This window comes from Carettochelys insculpta, chromosome 3, assembly GCF_033958435.1.
Source record: "Carettochelys insculpta isolate YL-2023 chromosome 3, ASM3395843v1, whole genome shotgun sequence".
In the NCBI taxonomy this organism is placed as follows: Eukaryota; Metazoa; Chordata; order Testudines; family Carettochelyidae; genus Carettochelys; species Carettochelys insculpta.
In genome coordinates this window covers 174337737-174359428 of record NC_134139.1, presented here as the reverse complement: position 1 = coordinate 174359428, position 21692 = coordinate 174337737, and the positions used below count along the sequence as shown (strand labels likewise).

The following is a 21692-nucleotide window of genomic DNA, read 5'->3' as shown; positions in this document are numbered from 1 at the left end:
AAAATCAAACTTTATAAAAATTAAAATGTTTCAGGTTGAATTAGTAAACATGCAATGCAGATTATTTTTGCAATTAATCAGATTGCTGAAATGAGGTAATGCATGTCATCAGGAGATCTGGACTGAATGTTCCCTCAGGTTGCTAAATTCAGTAGTCTAGATATGATGAAGACACTAGAAAGATAATTCCATGTCCAAAGAAGGATGGCCAAGTAGTTAGAGGGTTAGCCTTGAGTAAAGGAGAGTAAGGTTCACTCCTCCATTCCACCACAGGTTTCCTGTGTAATCTTGGGTCATCTCTGTGCCTCAGACCACCACCTGTAAAACAGTACTTTTTTTTCCCCTTTCTAACAGGGTTATAAGTGAGGTGCTCATGTACTGTGGCAATGTGGGCATGTAAGAACAGAACTTGAGGGTCATATAATTTTATCATTCAGGATCATCAAGAAAAATGAACAGGAGGGGAATTTATTGGGTTTAAACTTTAAGAGCTGGGATTGCTAAAAGAGCCTAAATCTGTTAGGCACTCAACTCTCATGCAAATTAACTAGTTTAGGCTCCTTTGACAATCCCAGCCCTAAAGATAATCGCTAATTATATTTCATTACATGCTAGTTAACTTTTTTGGACAAAGGAAAAAGGTTAATATAATTTGTACCTGGAAATTATTCAATTTTTTAGACCGAGATTACAGGGACTATTATTATAGTTCAGTAAATAACTATTATTATCACCATCACTCTCCCAACAGCACAAATGGTTCAAAAAACAAACAGGACTTCAGAATCAGCACAGGATTTTATCCCAATATAATATATTGTCACTAGATGGCAATAGATTGCACTGACTCAGTTAAGGAGAAACCCAGAGTTAGTTTGTTTACTCATTAAGCTGGAACGGTATGATGTATTTTACAATGAGTTAAAAGCTGAGAAATATTCCTTTACAAGTGTATTATAGATATCTTACAGATACATGAAGATTTGTGTAATTAGTTTTCTCAAAAACACTTATCCTCAAGGAAGACGCATGGTTAAAAACTATTATCCAAAGAAATAGTTTTAATCAATTAAAGCAGAAGGCAGAAATAAATATCTGTGTATTGTCTGATATGAAGACTATTTAAGGTAAAAATACACAAGAAGCCAATTTACTTCTGTCAGAGGGTTTGTAGTATATACATTACAGATAATCTTCACATTTTGTCCTCATTTTTATGGCAATATGACTTATGTTTGAAGACTCTGACTCTTATAAGGCAGTTCTTGAAAGTTATGTGCGTCGTGTGAAAGCACATGCAACATAGTTAAGGACAAATTTTATACAGGTAATGACTATGCTGGGGGCTCCATAGCAATGTATACTGTCATGGAGAAATCCTGAATTCTGGAAACAACCTGGGAATTCTAGTTTTCTAGACTATAATACATACATAATACAGACGGTGAATATACTTGGTTTTGAGAAATGCAGGAAGAAGAGTGAGTTGCCATGCTCTTGAAACGTCATCAGAAATATTTATGAGTGGCTTAAAAGTTGGAGTTCATGCCACTATTGAAGTAAAAAGAAATATCACAAAAAGGATGAAATGGGAATAGAAACAGGAGTGGGATATAGAAGCAGAAAAGGTTAAAGGAGATAAAAGGGTCTTACGAAAAAAATCAGTGTAGTTAAAAGCAAAGCTACTATTCAACTAGTTGGAAGCCAGCAGTATTGATTAACTACATTTCTTTAACTGGATAATTTTATACTCCAGTTTAGCTTTAAGTTTGGAATACAGACTCAGTGGTTCTTTTTCCACATGCATTTCAAAAAGTTGGGTTTCCTTGAAACTGCCTGTGTCTCAGGAATTCGATTAAAAAAAACATTTTTTTTGTTTTGTTTTAAAGACGCAATGGGGTTTCCTTCTGACCACCCTGATTTGCTGCACTGTTATATTTATGTGGGAGGGAATTGTTCTGATTTCACTCTATACTGAATATGTAATTCCATCTCCTGGGATATTCCTCAGAAGAGAATGCTGCATTTTAAGGCAGTTTCTGGGCAACCAATGCTTTCGCACCTGTACGCTTTTTGAGATATTACATGTAATATATTAAAAACATCAAGAAAAGAAGACTTGCAAATAGCTTATTCAGCCTTATGGAAAGGTAGATTCAGGAATGATGTTGGGCAACTTGGATCATAAGAACAGCCATATTGGGTCAGACCAAAGGTCCATCTGGTTCAGTATCCTGTCTGCCAACAGTGGCTAATGCCAGGTGCTTCAGAAGGAATGAAAAGGCAATTGTTAAGGTATCCTCATCCCTCACACCATCTCCTGGTTGTCCACTCCCAGCTTCTGGCAGGCCGTTAGAGGCTAAGGAAAACCAGAGCATGGAAATGCCTCCCTGACCATCTTCGCTAATACCCACTGATGGGCATACCTTCCACGAACTCATCTAATGCTTTTTGAACCTTGTTACAGTTTTGGCCTTCACAATGTCCCCAAGGATGCAATGAAGGCCAAAATAGTAACAAGGTTCAACTCTAGGAATGAGGAGAGGTTCAGAGCCTGGTCTGTGAGAGGTTATAGTGCTGACAGTGTTGCTCTGGGGCTTTTGCTGCTAATTGGTCCATAAAGCAACCTCAAGATCCACGTCAAGCTTCTTGCCACAAACTTTGCAAAGGGGCATTCCTATGGCAATAAAGTCTAGTTTGAAAGACATTTGCTCCCTCTTTTTGAAAGCAAGGAGAAGCTAAGAATGTTGCACAAAATAGAATAGGATGGTTTAAAAAAGAGGAAAAACAAGCAAAAAATAACCATCTCCTCTCAGACCATTACTTCCTTTGCAGCTATGGAAGACTGAAAATTCCAGGGTCAGACTCATGTTGCACAGACATACGGACAAGGCAGAAGATGTATTCGGAGGTTTCAAGTTTCTGTCACACACACAGCCTACAGTATCATTACAGGGTACAACACTCCTATTACATAGCTTGAGAAAGAGAGAGAGTGCATATAATTGGCTTTAATTACAGTATTTAAGTGTTTCAAAAATTCAATTTAAATATGCAAATTCTGTATGTTATTGCATGTGTTCTGAAATGATTTGAGGAGAAATCAGTGCAGCTATGGTCCTGAAGAACACCGCTGCATGTGGTTATTTATTAAATAATTACTTACTCTAATTAAATTTTCTCTAAGCTAAATCTTGTGCAGCCAAGGTAGTCTTCCCTTATCTAGTAATTTTCATGCACTTTCTGTGACATTCTATTCTAATACATACGGTAACTCTGCAGTTATTGCCACCCACGTACCTTCATCATTAGCAGACAGTTTGCCATGGAGTACATCACCCGGCCCAGACGTGACCTCCACAACTCAACAGAGGCTACAAAATAAGAGTAGCTTGTGAATGTGCACAAATAAATTAGAGGTTTGTTCTAGCCATCATTACTGGTCCTATGAATTCTGATTTAAAAGATCTCCCTTGTTAACATTGGTGGGTTTTAGCACAGAATTTTTAGTTCTTTACCATGCCATACCGTCAGACAGAAAATACAGTTTCTCTCAAAGGGACTAGTTTGGTTCTAGCAACAGAAAATCTGCATCAATGATGCAACAGTGCGAAAGCAACAGACAACCTCAGCTTTTAGTTCAGACAACATTATTTACGAAAAGAAGTCACACATTTTCTAATATTAGAACAAAAGATACATAGAAACACTGGAATTATTACCATCAGCATACAACTGTGTCATTTCTGGGATTAAATTTAATCAACTAAACCTCCAAATGTAGCTTAAAAAATTCTCATCTCAAAACTGAAACATACAGGGTGAGAGCTCACTAAGTCTGGGGATATTTGTGTTTACTTCTGGCCTAGAGATATGGTAGAAAAATCTCCTGAGCCTGTCTGTCTGCTCTGCGTTCCTGGGGCTCGCAGGCTTTAAAGGCTGCAGTAGCAGACTTCTTATTCCCTTGATTTGAGACAGATTCATGATGTTGCAAGAAAAGCATTCAAACAGATCCTCATTTATCCACCGTTACAGGGACCATAGCTCAACAGAACCCTGAAAATCTGTGGATATCTGCTGACCATGTCTGTGGATCATTGACTGGATGCAGATACAAAATGTTGTATCTTCTCTGGGCTCTATAGATCAGAACTAGAAATACAACTGGTCTTCTATTCAAAAACGGACATTAGGGACATTAATTTGGTACATGTTTGATTTTGAATTAATTATTTAAATCAAGAAGTTAACGCTCAAATTCACTGTATTGGGGTTGGAGAGACAGAAAAAAAGGAGGTGGCAACACTACAGTGCAACCCCCCCTCTTTGTTCTTCTGTAGCAGTAAAGTGATCTGTTATAAAAACATGGCAGGTTACAGAGAGTTAATTTTTTAATAATTTACAAATGCCATTCATCACAAGAAATAAAAGCTTAGTGAGACAGGTACAAAACAATAACTTTATGTTCTAGACACATTAAGAATTAAGTGCAGTTTTGTCTCCAGGACTGGACTTGGTATTTAATTTATAATAGCTTCCTCAGTCATAGCCCTCTTATATCATTCAGCAGCATGAAGTCATATTTTAGATATTTTCCAGCTTGAGTTCATGTAAGATACGTATTGCCATTACTGAAGAGTGCCTTGCACATGATGAGAGGACATTCTACCATAGGTGTCCTACCTTTCATTTCTTTCTGAGCCCATGCAGAAGCAGAACAGTGTTAAGTAATGTTTTATCATTCACAATGATGTTACCATCCCATTTCTGAAGCAACTTTAGGCTTGTAAAGTGCATTTCCCTGATATTTGGGGGCTTATATTAAATCTTTAACTGCTAATATTACAAAAAAAATCTGGGGTTACATTGGTCTGAGTTCAAGTTAGTTGACTGATAATTAAACTGTCATGTAGCTCACTCCATATTTCAAACACATTTTGATGGGTTTTAAAAAGGAATGGATTTGATTATAGCTTATTTTTTTGTGTTGTGCCATGACTTGGTTATAAAGAACATTTGCTATTATTGCTGGCACTATTAAGATACGTATGTTCTAGCCAGGATAGGTACACAGTGAAGTAAAAACAGCAGCCAATGAGCACTCTCAAATATGCTGGAAATTGTCACCTCATCAGCTGCATGCATTTTACAGCTGCTCAATACACAGAAGACAATGAATGTTCTGCACATTGAGCAGCTACAAGCTCAGTCCCAGTAAGTCATGAGGCTGAACAAATATGCAATATACTGCTGGCAGCAAGGCATTAAAGAATGACATGGGAAAACAAAAACTAAAACCCGAATGCCTGATGATTATTATCTTTAAGCCTGTAGTAGAAATGATAGTAACTCACTTTGCAAGCCCTTGCTGCCACACTATCATTTTGAGTGTTCCTTCTTAATGATTATTAATTGAGACTCTGACTGTACAATGGCTCTACGCTCTGAACTGCCATTCATTTCAATAGGAGTTCTGTGTGTGGTGCAGCTGCAGACGCGGTTCTTTATCGGAAACAAACATGCTGCCAGGCAAATGGTGCAGTGCTAAATCTCTCCTTCTACGGAGCAATTGGCAAATGAAATGTCCTGCTCCACACTAGAAAGGATGCATGTAATGGGCCAGTTGGTGCAGCACCTACTCCTACTGGTAATAAGGAACTTATTCCCCAGACATAATCCCATAATGAACGAGGGCTGTCTTCCCACAGTTGAAAACATTTGTTTCAGATAGAGTTTGCACAAAAATATAAAGCTTCCTGCAGCTCAAAGTGTCAGGGGCAAGTAGGGAGCAGAGCTGTCAGGCAAGAGCAGCCAACAGTCCCTACAAGCATCCCCAGGGCCCTTTGGCAATGTTAGGCAGACAGGCAGTTGTATTCCAAGCACAGCAGCATCTCTCTCAGCAAGCAACTCCCTCCCCTGGTTCTAGCTGACTGCCTCTTTTCTAGCTCTTCCCCCTGCTGAGCTGAGCACAGTTCCAAAGGCAGTTGCAGATACAGTGGGGCAGAGCAAGGAGCCAGTTACTCACAAGTGAGAAGGGGCAGTCTCCAGGGGCTGGGGCTAAGTATGCAGACCTCCTAGACCCTTTAGGGGAGAAGTCTGTGTATATGACAAAAAGCAGCCACTCTTTCAGAAGCGGGGTGGAAAATGGCAAGAAGGCTTGGGGAAAATGAAGAAGAAATCTATGAGGGAGAAAGGTGTGGGAAAAAGTGAAACTTTATGAAGGAAGCCAGGTATGGGGAAAGAAAACACAGAGAGAAAAGAGAGCAACATAGAAAGAGAAGGAACTTCATCTTTTTTTCAAATAATCTGAGAAAATGCGCTGTATTGGGGGTTGTGTGCAAATTTTTGAGAAGGGTCAAGAATTTCCCTCTGCTTTTTTGTCTTATTTTTCTCAGAAATAAAGTAAATTTACTATTCACAGGAATGCGTATGTACATATCTGGCTGCAAAGTGCTTGTATGTGCCTCTTGTTCCCCCTAACAAGCACTTAGGTTATGTAGAGATTTGTCCAAAGCAGAAACTTCACATTTGTTGGCAACTATACTCACACAAATGTATTTATTCTCCTCCCACCCTGATGGCAGACACTGATTTCCTAGACCCTTTAGGGGAACAGTTTCCTAAGGGAACGTCAACTAGATTAGCTTGTAAATTGTTGGTAGTGTCAGAAAGGCTTCTGGCTTTCCATGATAGGCATTATAACCCTTAGCTTGTTAGGCATGGTGAGGGGTTCATCTCCCCCACTAGTGTACTTAAAAACTCACTTCATATAAAACTTTCAAGAGCCCATTTAAATGACTTAGCTCCTAAAAAAAGGGTCTACAAAAGCTGGTATATTTGGCAGACAGCTATTTAAGCTAGCCACTGGGAGAAACTGACCGGAGGGGTGTGTCCTAAACACACCCCTCTGATAAAGTAAGGTGCCTAAGTCAGGTAGGCCCCTATATCTGCTTGCAACCCAGCTGGGAATCCCTCTTGTGGTGTCAGATGATTCAGGTGCCTAAGTGGTTCCTTGCAAGAAATGCTGAGGTGATGGTACCTTCCTTATGATTTTTAGCACAAAGGTTAGAACGCTTACGCAGGGTGCTGAAGACATGGGTTAAAATTCCGTCTCTGCCTAACAGAACAAAAGGGTTTAAGCAGGAGCATCCCACTTCTCAGAAGTGTGCCCTAACCACAGAGTTAAGGGATAATCTTATGTGGGGCTCCCTCAGTCTTTCCTGTTGAAGTTGTTCCGCTTTGTATAAATACTTACATAGTCATAGGGCCAGACAGAGGAAGTGTGAATGACAATATAGGTTAGTGGTTAGGGCACCCACTTGAGATGTGGGAGACCCAGCGTACAGTCCCCACCACGCCAAGTAGGCGAGGTCTACACTAAGCCAAAAAGTCAATCTAAGACATGCAATTTCAGCTAGAACAATTGGACCTGATGTATCTTAGATCAATTTTTCTGGCTGTCCACACAGTGGAAGGCTGATAGAAGAAACTCTCTTGCTGACCTCCCCTACTCCTCGCAACACTGAGTAATCCTAGGGCTGACTGTAGAACTGTGATGGCTCAATTTAGTGTGCCTCCAGTAGGTGTACTAAATCAAACCTTGGAATATCGATTCTGAAGGAGTCGATCTTCCAAGCGTAGACCTACCCACTCATTCACGATTTATTCAACTTCAGTACAGGCTGAAGCTCCATAATCTAGACTTCCCTGGTTTGGCATTGGTGGTGACCCTGTGAGAGCATTCATATGACAACTTGATGGGCTAGGGCCAGGAGCACTGCTGGACTAGACGGCCAGAGAAAAGCAGATCACCAGCCTAGCACTGACCTCTCCTTGCCTAGCAAATTCCCTGGTTTGGTACTAGTCACATCTCCAGGGTGCCAGACCAGGCAGGCTCAACCTGTAGCAGAGACTAAGGACACTCCACATCAGAATATCTCTGATTTCAGTGGTTACCACACTTTTCTGAGAAGTGTGAGACTGCTGTTGAAATCCAGCAACCCCATCAAACACTAGGCGTTTGAACCTAAGTCTCCCACATCCAGGCAAGTGCTCTAATGTTGTAAGGGAGGCAACACCACCTCCACTACTTCCCCCTCCTAAAACTGGTTTCTGAAGCATCTGCTTCCAGTAAGCTAGCTGTCAGCACACTTATCGGACTGGGCCCATCTGGGGGGAGAGGCACCTCCCCTACCTATTTTCCCCTATTGGAGGATCCTGCTGTGGGGGGACAGCTATTCGGATGCTAGGAGTGAGGTGTTGTACATATACTATGACGCAAAATCTTTGGTGTCTTGGAAACTTTTAAAGCAAAAATTTAGTTGCTGAGTGAATTTAGGGTTAGGTGGCAGGCAAACAGGGTTTAAGGGATTGGGGTGGAGTTTAGGCACCTGAATCTCTTTGGGATGCTATAGCCAAGATCCACATGTATCACTGATGTTCAGTGAGCCTTATTCTTCTTCTTTACTTATGTTTTTCCTTTCCTCCCACCCCACGTGTTTAAAATCACTATAAGACTGCAAAAATAATCAGGGAAAACACAACGTTTTTCTTGTGAGGATTCCTAAAACAGCAGCTTCAACCCAAGCCTCTTTAGTCTTGCCCCATGATCTTGAATAAGTAAGTTAATTAAAATAAGAGGAAAATGTCTCTCATAAATATTAAATCAAAACAGGTTAATATATAGCAAAAGCCCTTCAGACTAATATAATCTGCTGGGACCAACAAGGGAGGAAGGAAAATTTGGATCTAAAGAAGCTTCTCAGATTTCAAGGGAGAAGACTGATGGAGGTAATGAGCCTCTTATACAGAAAGCCTACCTGGTCTTTTCTCCAATGGCTCAGAAATGCATTGATTTACCTGGACACCCATTATTACAAAATGGCAGCCACATTCTTTGTTCTTCAGACTACAAAGAACATTTGATTTAATGCACCAATTTGATCAAAACAAAAGTTGAAACTGTGAAATGAATTCCAGGAAAAAAGTAGAAGATATATCATTTTTGAGGCTAAAGAGACTATAAAATGACAAAAGTAGTTTTCTAACAGCTTTGGGGGCAGTCTTGTGAAAACTTTTGGCATAACAGGGCAAGTGACAAAAATACACTCCTCATTAAAAAAAAAAAGAAAAAAAAAGAATATCTACCTTGTCTGTTCTCTTGAGTAATGCTAGTCATACTTCCATCTTCTGCTAAGCCTTGCTCCAAATTTTCAAGTATCTGTAGCAATTTAAAAAAAATGAGTTTAAATAGGGATTCTGAAATTAGATAGCATTTGATATTATGAGAAATTTATTTACAGTTCTCACAGGCTGTAAGTAAACCAGTTCAAACAGGAATGTTTTATACAGACACATTTCAAAATCACTGATTATTATTATAGCAAGATCACTCATGAACAGAGCCTTTGTACTGTAGTGCTGATCTGAGAATTTAGGATTATGATACAAAGCATTAAAAACCAGCATATAACAAGGACATATGCACTTTGTTAAACACAATATCAAAAGTGCTCCAGAAGTGAGCGATTATTAGCTCTTGCAAAAATATCAAACTGATTCCAGAAGAGAACAAAGAGGATTTGTAAAAGTGTATTTTCACATATCACATACAGTCATCGATGCTCGGGTTTTAAATAGAATTTGTCCTATTTATCCTTAATTAAATAATAATCCTTCACTCTACCTCCTTCCGAAAGTTGAGCTTTTACTGCTGTTTTTATTTATTAGAGATTTTAGATAATGTAAAGCTATGGAGTGACACACAAATTATATTTGTTGGATTTTTCTAGATAATGAATATGTACTGGAGCTTCTGTCTTAAGATACCATGGTAGAGCTCTGGTATTGCCATTCAGGTCCTGCACTTATAAGCAGTTAGGGTTTGCCTCAGAGACTCACTGTGATTCTCAGTGTAGTCCCATTTTCCCTTTCTGGAGAAAAAGGTCACAGACTACTATGCCACCTTCACCACAGGCTGCTCAATGGTTTTGGAATGAGAACCTTCCTTAGTCCACTCTTCACTCTCAGAAAGAGCCTCATTAATGGTGTGGGAAGTAACAGAGAGAAAGCCATGCTAGTCTATATAGTATCAAAACAAAAAAGCAGTCCAGTAACACTTTAAAACTAACAAAATAATTTATTAGGTGATGAGCTTTCATGGGACAGACCCACTGCTTCAGATCATAGCCATACCAGAACAGACTCAGAGAACAAAAAATAGTAATCAGGGTTGACAAATCAGAAAAATTATCATCAAGGTGAGCAAATCAGAGAACAGAGGGGCAGAAGGAGGGCGGGGGAGAAGTCAAGAATTAGATAAAGCAAAGTATGTAAAAGAGCCCCTATAATGAGCTAGAAAATTGCCATCCCGGTTCAAACCATGTGTTAATGCATCAAATTTGAATATAAGAGAGAGTTCAGCGGCCTCTCTTTCCAAAGGGCTGTGAAAGTTCATTTTCAGTAAAACACAGACTTTCAGGTCATTTACAGAAAGGCCCACTCCATTAAAGTGCTGGCTGACAGGTTTGTGAATCAGGAGTGTTTTTATGTCTGTTTTATGCCCACTAATTCTTTGTCTAAGAGAGTTTGAAGTCTGTCCAATATACAAAGCATGTGGGCATTGTTAGCACATGATGGCATATATGATGTTAATTGAGGAACATGAGAATGTGACTGTGATTCTGTGAATAACCTGGTTAGGTCCAGTGATACCCACATGCTGCTGAACTTTCTTTTATATTCAAATTTGACACATTAACATGTGGTTTGAACCGGGATGGCAATTTTGTAGCTCATTATAGGGGTTCTTTTACATACTTTAATTTATCTAATTCTTGACTCCCCCCCACCCTCCTTCTGCCCCTCTGCTCTCTGATTTGCTCACCTTGATAATAATTTTTCTGATTTGTCAACCCTGATTACTGTTTTTGGTTCTCTGTGCCTTAAATATTGAGTCTGTTCTGGTATGGCTATGATCTGAAGCAGTGGGTCTGTCCCACGAAAGCTCATTACCTAATAAATGATTTTGTTAGTCTTTAACGTATTAGTGGTGTGGGTAGGGTTGGGGGTTCCAGTGCAGGGACCCTTATGGCAGCAGTAACAGGTAGTTTTCAGTCCACTATAGCCCTTCCCTGGGCCACTTCCCCAAATAGCCCCTCCCAGCACCTTCCTCCCGACCACGTGTCCTCTAAACTCTTCCACTGCACACCATTTTATTCCCAGGCCATAGCACACCACTGTCCCCGAAGGGGGAGCCTTTTAAACTAGTCCCAGCAGGTTCTTAATGGGCTGCAGGTGTTCTGATTAGCCTGTCTCTCCTAATCGCTTCTAGCAAATTCTTAATTGGCTTCAAGTGTCTTATGGTACCTACCTGACTTAATTGGTTCTAGCACATTCCTGATTGCTTTGCTGCACCACCTGCCCTGGACACTCCGGGAACAGAAAACTATTCATCCAATGGCCAGTATATTTACCTTCCACCAGACTACTGTGACCAGCTAGTCTGGGTCTGTCACAATATCTAAACTTTGACTAGAGTTTAGTTTGTAATGTTAGCCAACTGCATTTCTTCAGTCCCACTATGGCATATTCAACGTCTCTCTGATTTCCCAATATCACCCTTTTTTTGCTGCTTCACATCCCCTCATAACTCAATGCATTTCAGTTTCATCTTATTTGTCACAGTAGACTGCACAGACTCCCTTAAGAGCCTGTTAAGCCACTTACTCTTTAATTAGCCAGTGGTTTAATTTATCAGCAACATAGGAGGCACTCCTTCTCCTGGGAGCCAAGTGCACTGCCTATGTAGTCCTTTCAGCTCCTGCCAGTTTAGAGAGAGATTATTTACACTCCAAACGTGCTTAAAAACAATAAAAAAAGATAGGGTAAATTTTTCAAAACATCATATGACTCAAGAGGTTAAATTCTATTTTTAAAAGTGGCTTAGGCATTAAGAGTTTTTTGAAAATAGGATTAAGGAACTTAAGGGATAGATTTTTACATAGTGGGATTTTCAAAAAACCCATATGTACCTAATTCACAACTGGAGTTAAGCACTTTTGAAAATTTCACTAAGTGTCTTGCCACACTTTTAGATGCCTAAATAGCTTTCCAATCTAGGCCTACGTCACTTAAGTGCTTTGGAAAATTTTACTCATATTCGTTAATAGTTTGAATTCAGGACTCCCACATTGTAACCATGTATCTTGATTTATGACGGAGAAAGGAAAAAGTCCTGTAAAGAGAAATTTTTATGAGTTCCTTCAGTACTGGCCAGATGTTACATCAGATGATAAACTAAGTCCTTCAGTCTATACATTTGATACATTTCAGTCTGTCTGAATGCTGCTCCTCCTCTGGGCAACAGGACATGGTTGAATTCACTTCTTCAACAACCAGATGGATTAAGGACGGACAGGGTGTAGCGGAGTTCTCCCCTGCCAAGAAGCCAGAAGGTGATGTTGATGCACTGAGCTTCCCCCCAAGATGAGTCTCTTGGGCTACGTCTACACTAGCCCCAAACTTCGAAATGGCCATGCAAATGGCCATTTCAAAGTTTACTAATGAAGCGCTGAAATGCATATTCAGCGCTTCATTAGCATGCGGCCGGCCGCGGCACTTCGAAATTGACACGCCTCGCCGCCGCGTGGCTCGTCCTGACGGGGCTCCTTTTCGAAAGGACCGTGCCTACTTCGAAGTCCCCTATGGACAGGATCAAAAATTCCTCCTTCAGGCATGTTCAAAGCTATACATTTGATAAAATAAAACTGGATCTTGGAAAAGTTCCATTCAACAATCTGCATAAGGAATGCACAACAAAACTTTATCTATGCATGCATGACCCTGATTCAGGGAACATACTGCGTGAATCCGGTGTTTATTACAATGGGAAAATGTGCATACCTTATAATACTAATATTGCAATTCTAATAAGTATTATGCAGACAGGAATTGTATTAACTGTCTGCATCACCTTTGATTATTCCCCTTGATATTGACTAGAGAATTTTTGGTTATGCAGGTCCTTGAATTCTCTTCAATGGAACCTGTCCATTTGGCTACAGTTTATACTGTAATGTGATTAAGTATTTACTGACTAAACTGATTGTCTGACATAGACTTAGAGATGACTTCTTGCCCATGTTCTTTGTGGATGAAGTTTTGGGTGCCTCAGATCTCACCTTGAATGTGGGGTGCATTTATGCGTACCTGATCATAGAAAAACACTGGCAAACGTGAAGGAGAGTAAAATCATCAGGGAACTGGAGACAACTGAACTCAGAGCAGAATTAAAGAGTTAAATGGGATGTGCACAGATTGGCTAAACTATCTGAAGGCTGACAAATATCTGACTGGTGTAAACACTAAGGAGTGAAGAAATATTTAGGATGATACAGAAACGTTTAAGTTAGGGGTAATGGAATGAAATTAAGTAAAAGCGGAAAAAAAAAAAGAAGAAATCTCCTTACAATGAGACTGTATTAGTTTCAGACTGGAATAGTCTCCCAAGGGAAGTGGTGTCAACCTCTCAGTCTAGTTCATTAAAAACCAGACTAAGCATTAGAAAACAATCATACAGCTAGAAGGTGAACAAATAGGCCTTTTTCCGCTACCATTTTTTTTTTTGACTCTGACACCATCTCATTTACATAACTAGTTTCCTTGGACCAGGGGTGGGAAATCTTTTTTGGGTTGGGGGCCATTGATGCACAGGAAAATCAGTTGCAGGCCACACAAGTGAGAAACAACAAACCAATCAACCAACCAATCAACAAACTTCGCCCCCGCCCCCCACTAACGTGGTCCCTGACTAAAACCAGAAAAAGAGATATGCCCCTCATTCCAGTCCCAGAGCCTGGGGGTGGGGGACGGGGACAAGAACTAGCAGATTTTGTGATCCCCTTGAGTTCTGGGGTACAGCCAAAACCAATGGGTTCAGTGTGGGAGGGGACTACCAGGAAGTGGGCTTGGGATGAGGGGTCCGGGCAGGAGAGAGGGTGCAGGAGTAAGCTGGACATGCAGAGGTCTGGGAGGGAGAAGGGTACAGAAATGGGGTCTGGGAGACTTGGGAGTGCTTACCTGGCATAGCTCTCTGGGGCACATGTGGCTGAGTGTGCCCTGCTGCTCCCAGGCACTGACTCCTGCTGCTCTGATTGGCAGCAATTCCAGCTTACCAGAGTGGCAGGGGAAAAGCCTCCAGGCAGCACTTCTTGCCACTGCCATTTCCCCCAGTCAGGAAAAGGGGAGAGGCAGCACATGGAGCTGTTTCTTCCCCCTGTTAGGCAGAAACCCTGGGCTGGATCTGGCCCTGGCTTTCCTGACCCTAGCCCAGAAGGCTAGGGGCTCCATACCCTACTCCCCACCTCACAGCAGGCCAGGGGATGGGTGGTGGAGGGCCCGATTCTTGGGGGCTGGATCCAGGCAAGCTGTGGGATGGATCCAGACCACAAGCCACAGGTTCCCCATTCTGCCACAGACACATCTGAAAATGAGGAGGGGTAAAGATTTTGATATATTCTTCCTTCCACTTTAAAGTAATAAAACCAAACACTACTGGTTTATGGTCACAAAGCTCCCCTGCCATCAGTTTCCTTATTTTTAAGTTTTTTTGTTGGCTGTGCCATGACTTTTTCTTTACATTTGGAGAATGTGTTCTATTTACAAACATTACAGAAGACTTCCTAATTAACAGATCTGTGCAACCAATTACAGGTACAGAAATGTCAAATTTAGTAATTTTTTTTCTAAACAATTTCAAATACTTTAAGTGGTTAAATTATCAACTGTGTAGAATTACTAACTGTTGAGTTTGTGCATCTTCTCTCTATTGCCCCCTTTGACACCTGTTCCTGCAGTTCCTATTTTAGGGCAGATCTATATTAGAGGGACAAGTCAACCTAAGCTACACAATTTGAGTTGTGTTAGTAGCATAACTCAAATTAATATAGTTTATATGTACTTGTCGTGGGGTCCACACCACACTGCGTTAGCAGAAGAAACTCCAGTGGACTCCCTTTACGTATCTCATCTTGGAGTTCATGGGAGAGTGACTGGTGGTCAATTTAACATGCCTTCAACAGACCAGCAAAATCTACCCCTAGTGGATCAATCAATACAGCAATGATCCACCCTGTTGTGAAGACATGCCTTTAGAACTACACTGGAACACACAATAAGTCTCTAATGGCAGACAACTAAAGCTATATGATTGGCAAGTCTTTAAAACATCTAAACAGTAACATCTCGTTTAAAAAGGAAAATAAAAAGAGATGTGTATTTTTCATCCCAAGGTTAACTAGACATTGCTGCCCAGCTTGGGAGTCATGGCCAATTATGACATAACTAGGATTTACCTGTTTCATTACAACCAGCCAACTGGCTCATGAACTCTCAACTGTGGTATTCATTCATTCTCAGCCACAACCATTTTCTCTTGCAGTGCCCACCAGGCCCCATGTTACAGGAATTCAGTATGTTTGGCTCCACTGCTCTCTCCCATGTGAACTGTGCAAGCTCTGACACATACCAAAGAGTATGACACTTCAAATACCAGATAGCCCCAGACCAAGATTTGAAACAGTATGTCTGTGTCGACACTAGCTCCCAACTCGAAGGGAGCCTGGTAAGTAGGGTGTCCGGAGATTATTAATGAAGTGCTGTGGTGTATATGCAGCACTTTATTAAGCTAATTCTCTACCATGTCAACTTCGAAATGTTAAATTTCGAAGTGCCAGCTTGCATGTGGCCGCAGCTAACTTGATGCCCTACTTCCCATGCTCCCTTCGAAGTTGGAAGCTAGTGTAGATGCAGCCTGTGATACTTTGCACACCAGTATAGGTAAAGTTCAACATGGAAGTGCTATGACAATGCTGAGCTAAGCAACAATTAGGACTAGAAGGTGAGCGTCTTTAAGACAAGAAAGATTGCTTATCCAGGAGCAGATGAAAGAAAGTCAGAGAAGAGACAGGACATAAGACCCGGGGGTCAGAAAATCTGAGTCAGATTAAGGCCTGAACAGATGCCCTGATGAGAAGCCACTAACACTACACACACACTAAACCCAACAATCACAGACTCACAGAATACTAGAACTGGAAGGGACATCAAGAGGTCATGAAATCCTTGTGCTCTCATCAGGACCAAGCACCTTCTAGAACACCCCTGACAGAAGCTTGCCTAACCTTCTCTTAGTATTTCCAATGATGGAGGTTTGACAACCTCCCCAAGCAATTCATTCCAGAGCTTAACCTTCCTGACAGTTAGAAAACTTCCTAATGGCCAACCTAAATTTCTCACGGTGCAATTTAAGGCCATTGCTTCTTGTCCTGTTCATGAGGGGTTAAGGAGAACAAATTTTCTCCCTCTTCCTTCTAACAGCCTGTAAGGTACCTGAAAGCTGCTGCCATATCACCTCTCAGTCTTCTCTCTTCCAAACTAAACAAACCCAGTTATTTCGGTCATTCCTCATAGATCATATTTTCTAATCCTTTACTCATTGTTGTTGCTCTTTGATGGTCCTTCAATTTCTCTACATTTTTTTGAAATATGCCCAGAATAGGACACAATTCTCCAGTTGAGGCCTAATCAGCTCTGAGAAGAGTGGAAGAAAGACTTCTCATGTCTTGCTCACAATGCTCCAGTTAATGCACCCCAGAATCATGTTTGCCTTTTTTTTTTTTTGGTAACAGTGTTACACTGTTCACGCATATTTAGCTTGTGGTCCACTATGACCCCTAGTTCCCTTTCTGTAGTACTCCATCCTAGGGAATCACCTCCCATTTCGTATCTGTAAAGGTGCTTGTTCCTCCCAAAGTGGAGTACTTTGTACTTGTGCTTATTGAATTTCATCTTATTTACCTCAAATCACTTCTCCAGTTTGTCCAGATCTTCCAAAGCACTTGCAACCCCTCCCAGTTTGACATGATCTGCAAACTTAATGAGCATATGCTCTCTGCCAATATTTAAATTGTTGATGAAGATATTGAATAGAACTGGTCCCGAAACAGAGCCTTCAACAACCCCACTCGTTATGCGCTTCCAACATGATTAAAAACCACTGATAACTTCTTTCTGAGAATGGTTATCCAGCCAGTTATGCACCTGCCTTACAGTAGCCCCATCTGTGCTGTACATTCTTAGTTTATTAATAAGAAAGTCATGAGAGATGGAATCAAATGCTTTACTAAAGTCTAGGTATGTCATGTGTTCCAGCATTTACTATTGTAAGCATCCAATCACCCCCATCTTTTTTGGTGAAAACCAAAACAAATAAGCTGTTAAGCACCTCTGCTGTTTCTACATTTTCAGCTATTTTGCCCTGTTCATTGAGCAATGGGTCTACCCCTGTCCTTGGTCTTCCTTTTTAGTTAATGTATTTGTAGAATGTTTTTATTACCATTTATGCATTTAGTGAGATTGAGCACATTTTGTGCCTTCGCTTTTCTAATTTTGCCCTTTCATACATTTTGTTAACTGTTTATGTTTTTCCTTTGTACTTTGACCTAGGTTTCACTAAATCTTGACTCACTTCACTGCATGCAGTGTTATGTTGGTTACAGGACATTGGAAAGAAAGAGATTGAGGTTACATTTTCTATTAGATCAACTCCTGTTGGTGAGAAAGATAAACTTTTGAGCTGACACATAAGAGCCACTCTGTCAAAACTTGAAGCCCTGTCTCAGTCACCTCAGCATGTCCAAGGTCAGTAATTCCAAGTGCTAATATCTTTTTTTTTATGGGGGAGGGGAAGCAGACTTCCTACTTGTTAGGAGTAATACTCTGATCTAGTTTCATGCAGCTGTACAAGGAATTATGCCCTTCTCTTCAGCCATGCATCAAGATTTTGGGTGAGAGCCAGAAAGAGATGCAGCCATATTTCTACTTACCCACTGTCTCCCTTACACCAGTCAAGATAGCTGGCAGGCATGGGGAGAAGGAATAATTTTTTTCATGCCCAAAAGGACTGAAGGTAAATTATTTCCCAGAAGCTGTGGGAGAAGTGGTCCAATCCCTTCCTTGTACAATTCCTGAGCCCTGCACATAAATGCCACCCCACTGTCATGTTTAGTCTAAAGTCCATATCTGGTCCTACACTACATGCTCTGCATACAGGCAGTAAAATACACCTGCATAGAGATTCTATTGTATTGAGTACTGCTTTTCAAATGGTGGGATGCTTTACCCCAAGAGTGGGGACATGATGAAGTTAGCAGGGGGCACAGCCCTGCCCAGCTCTGTTCCAGCAGCAACTGGCAATTCTCTCTCTTCATCTGTCTATGCCCTGTCCTATGCACTGCCCTGCTGTAGCCCAGACATCCAGCTGGATGCAGTCCCATGCATTTTATTACCACCCTCACCCCCAAAGCCTGTAGAAATAAGAAGCTCTTGGCATAAGGAGGAGGATAAGGCACACCAGTCTGCTTCACTCCACACCACCATTGTGTTCTCCAGGCATGGAGTCAATCATGCCCTGCAGATGCCCCCAAGTGGACACTGCTTGTTCCTCTCAATGAGTCCCTTTCTGCCTTGGACAACTAGCAGTTGGAAGGGAGAGGAGCAGGCTATGATTTCCATGAAGTGGGTGCAGGAAAAAAAAAAACAAAAATGGTTTGTGAATCTCTGGTCTAAAGACGATTTTACCTTGGTGCAGATTGTTTTCATGTTATGCAGTCTATCAAGTGACTCCTGGGGATTTCCTAGGTACTGCTCAAGTTCAGCATGTAAAATCCGCATGGAAAAGGGAACCATGGAACCTAAAATCATAACAAAAAGTTACTCAATTTGATTGCTACAGTTATCAATGCGTTTTATTGCATATGGTCTACATGGTATTTCTCAAAACATCTCCTGTGTGTATTCATTAGAGAAAGTGATTAAGAATTTAAATCTCTAAATTCTCTTCTTCCTAAATGGTAAATGAGTAAAATGCTTGCTACTTTCTAGAATCATGTATTTTTGGACAGAGTATTATAAATATATACAAATAAGCATAATTGACATGATAAAAATGTGCAACTAATTCATTGTTAAAATAATAGCATATGGCATGTCTAGAAGTCCAAAAGAAATGAGAGCAATTTATTAGCAACTGAAAAAGGGTTTAAAATTGAAATTCATCTTTGATTTGACTACAGAGTTGCTACAAAAAATAAATAATCTCTAATTTACAAATAGTACTTAAAAAAATTAGGATGGCTTTTCTAATGGTAGCTCTTAAACAAAGAAAGATGGATAACCAACACAAATTAAATGCTTCCTCCAAATAAATAAAAGCAGATTTGAAGGGTTCCTTTAAAAAAAAGAATAAAAAGGAAAAATAAAGATAGAAAATGAACCTAGATTAAAAGTAGGTATGAGAACAAAAATAGCAAATTAAAGAGCAAAAAGTTAACAAGAATAATGCTGTGATATAGGTACATTACATCTGATGTGCAATTAAAGAAAAACAAGGAAGTAAAAATGTTATCTGAGTTTCTATTATTAGTTATTTGTATTACAGTAATAGTGCCCACAGGTCTCAATAAGGATCTGGGATCTGTTGTGTTAAGATCCTCCCTGCCTTGAAAACCAAACAGCTCCTCCTCCACCCCTGCTTTAGTTTAGCTTTCACGGTATTAAATATTGTCTCCTGTGAACACAAGAGTGTTCCTATGAAGGGACTCATCACGCTGTGAAGCACATACTGAATACACAAATAACAAGTAGTCATGTAGCACCGTAAAAACTGACATATTTATTAGGTCATGAGCTTTCGTGGGTAAGACTGACAGAAAGATACTAAATGGAAGGGGAGAGCAGGGCAGTGGAGCACAAAACTTTAAACAGTACAGTAAACTACCCACTTTATTCATCTTCACAGTGCGCAGAATGTGCTTTAATGCAAGTTTCACACAACGTAAAGCTGCTGGGCTGTCAGCCTGCCTAACTTCCTGCAGCAATAGGCAGCTAGGCAAGCTAAGAGCCCCTTCCCCCTGCCTTCCCAGAGTGGTGCTAGGCACCACCCTGGGAAGGGTAGGGAAAAGCTTTTAGCTCACGTAGCTGCCAGCTGCTGTGGGCAGCCAGGTGGGCTAAAACCCCCTTCTCAGAGCAGCACTGCTGTCACGCTAACAGCCGCACTACTCTGGGAAGGTAGTTAGAAGGGTTTTAGTCCCCCAGTTGCCCACTGCTGCAGGCACCTGGGGGGGCTGAAACCCCCTTCTACCCCCATTGCCAGGCTTAATCCCCTGTGGCCCCAGCTCATCCTCCTGCACACTGGGAGCTCTGGCTCCAACCTGTGCAGGGGGCTCCAGCTTGCACACACGTGGAGGGCTCAGCTCCTCCCCTGTGCCCACTGTGCCCACCACCCCTGCAAACCCAGCTCCAACCACTTGGCTGGCTCAACACCCTGCTCCAACCTCTATAGTCCCAGCTCCAACCCCCCTGCCCCAATGCCATCTCAACTCCACTCCGCCGCCCTCACTGCAGCCCTAACCCACCCCAGGCTTAAGCCCCCTGCCCCTCTCCCATTCCCCAACCTACTAGCCAAGCCACCCCCCCCCAACTTACGTGAAATCCAAGGTACACGAGGGTTGCGTAGAGCACAACCTTTGCACATCTCGGGGGACTACTGTATTTGCAACAAAAAGATTGCTTTCCTTTAATACTATTAACAAGTAAAGACATAACACAGTATCTTAAGGACCCACTCCTGCAGATATTTGAACACCCTAACTGACTTCAGTGACTCATGGTATGTCTACACAGAGACCTTATTTTGAAATGAGTTATTCTGGAAATAGCTGATGTCAAAATAATACTGCCACACACAAAAATGCATTTCAAAATAACACTTAGCTATTTCAAAATACGGAGTCTTTACACATAGGGCCTAGTTTCAAATAGACACATTGGGTGCATTACAGCTTATTTTAAAATAGGTGCTGTTAAGACAGGAAATAGAGCTTATTTCAAAACAGCTATTTGGAAATAGGTGCTATTCCTTGCAGAATGAGGTTTACCGACTTAGAAAGGCATCAACTGGTATTTTGAAATTGTTTAGAAATAGCAGTCGTGTTGTGTAGATGCTAGGATAGTTATGTAGAAATAACGACTATTTCAAAATAACTTCCCCCATATAGACCTACCCACGGACTCACTTTGCGCCTTATCTGCTCTCAGATCTTTGCACATTTCAGGGATATTAAGGAAAACTATTCAAGGGAAATATATTATTCTGTAGCAAAGCTATTCCCCTGTTTTTTCGATGCATGTATGTCAAACGGGAAAATACAAATGTGATCTTTCACTAAACACTTAAAAAATCCAACACAGAATCTTAATCTTACAGAAAACCAAATTCACTAATTATTATCTTAAGAGAACTCCAATTATGTCTAAGTATATTCTCTTCTTCAAAAGGCAAACATCTCCAAAGGATCCTCTCAGGGGTATGTCTGTACTTATAGGGGGATGGCACACCACGATCAATCTTTCAGGGACTGATTTTACCACATCTCTGAAGACACAGCAAAATGGGTCTCTCTGGGCTCAGCTGTCAACCTTGGTACTCCATGCTGTCATGTGGAGCAAGGGACATTAGTGTGAGCCCAAATACCCCGATCTACACAGGGTCAGGAAGTTGATCCTGTTATGTTGATTATAGCTATGCTAATGGGATAGCTAGAATTGGGTATCTGGGATCAACTTTCTGTCCT

General features: G+C 41.0%; 1 protein-coding gene across 1 annotated transcript in view; it reads right to left on the bottom strand.

Annotated features, from left to right (window-relative positions):
* Nucleotides 1-21692, bottom strand: part of TRAPPC12 (trafficking protein particle complex subunit 12) — a 106388-nt gene that overhangs the window by 18479 nt on the left and 66217 nt on the right. Inside the window, exons 6-8 of the mRNA XM_074991215.1 lie at nucleotides 18640-18752; nucleotides 9148-9220; nucleotides 3301-3374 (exon numbers count right to left, since the gene is read on the bottom strand). Of these exons, the coding sequence (XP_074847316.1) occupies nucleotides 3301-3374; nucleotides 9148-9220; nucleotides 18640-18752 (260 nt within the window). The remainder of the gene's footprint in view (nucleotides 1-3300; nucleotides 3375-9147; nucleotides 9221-18639; nucleotides 18753-21692) is intronic.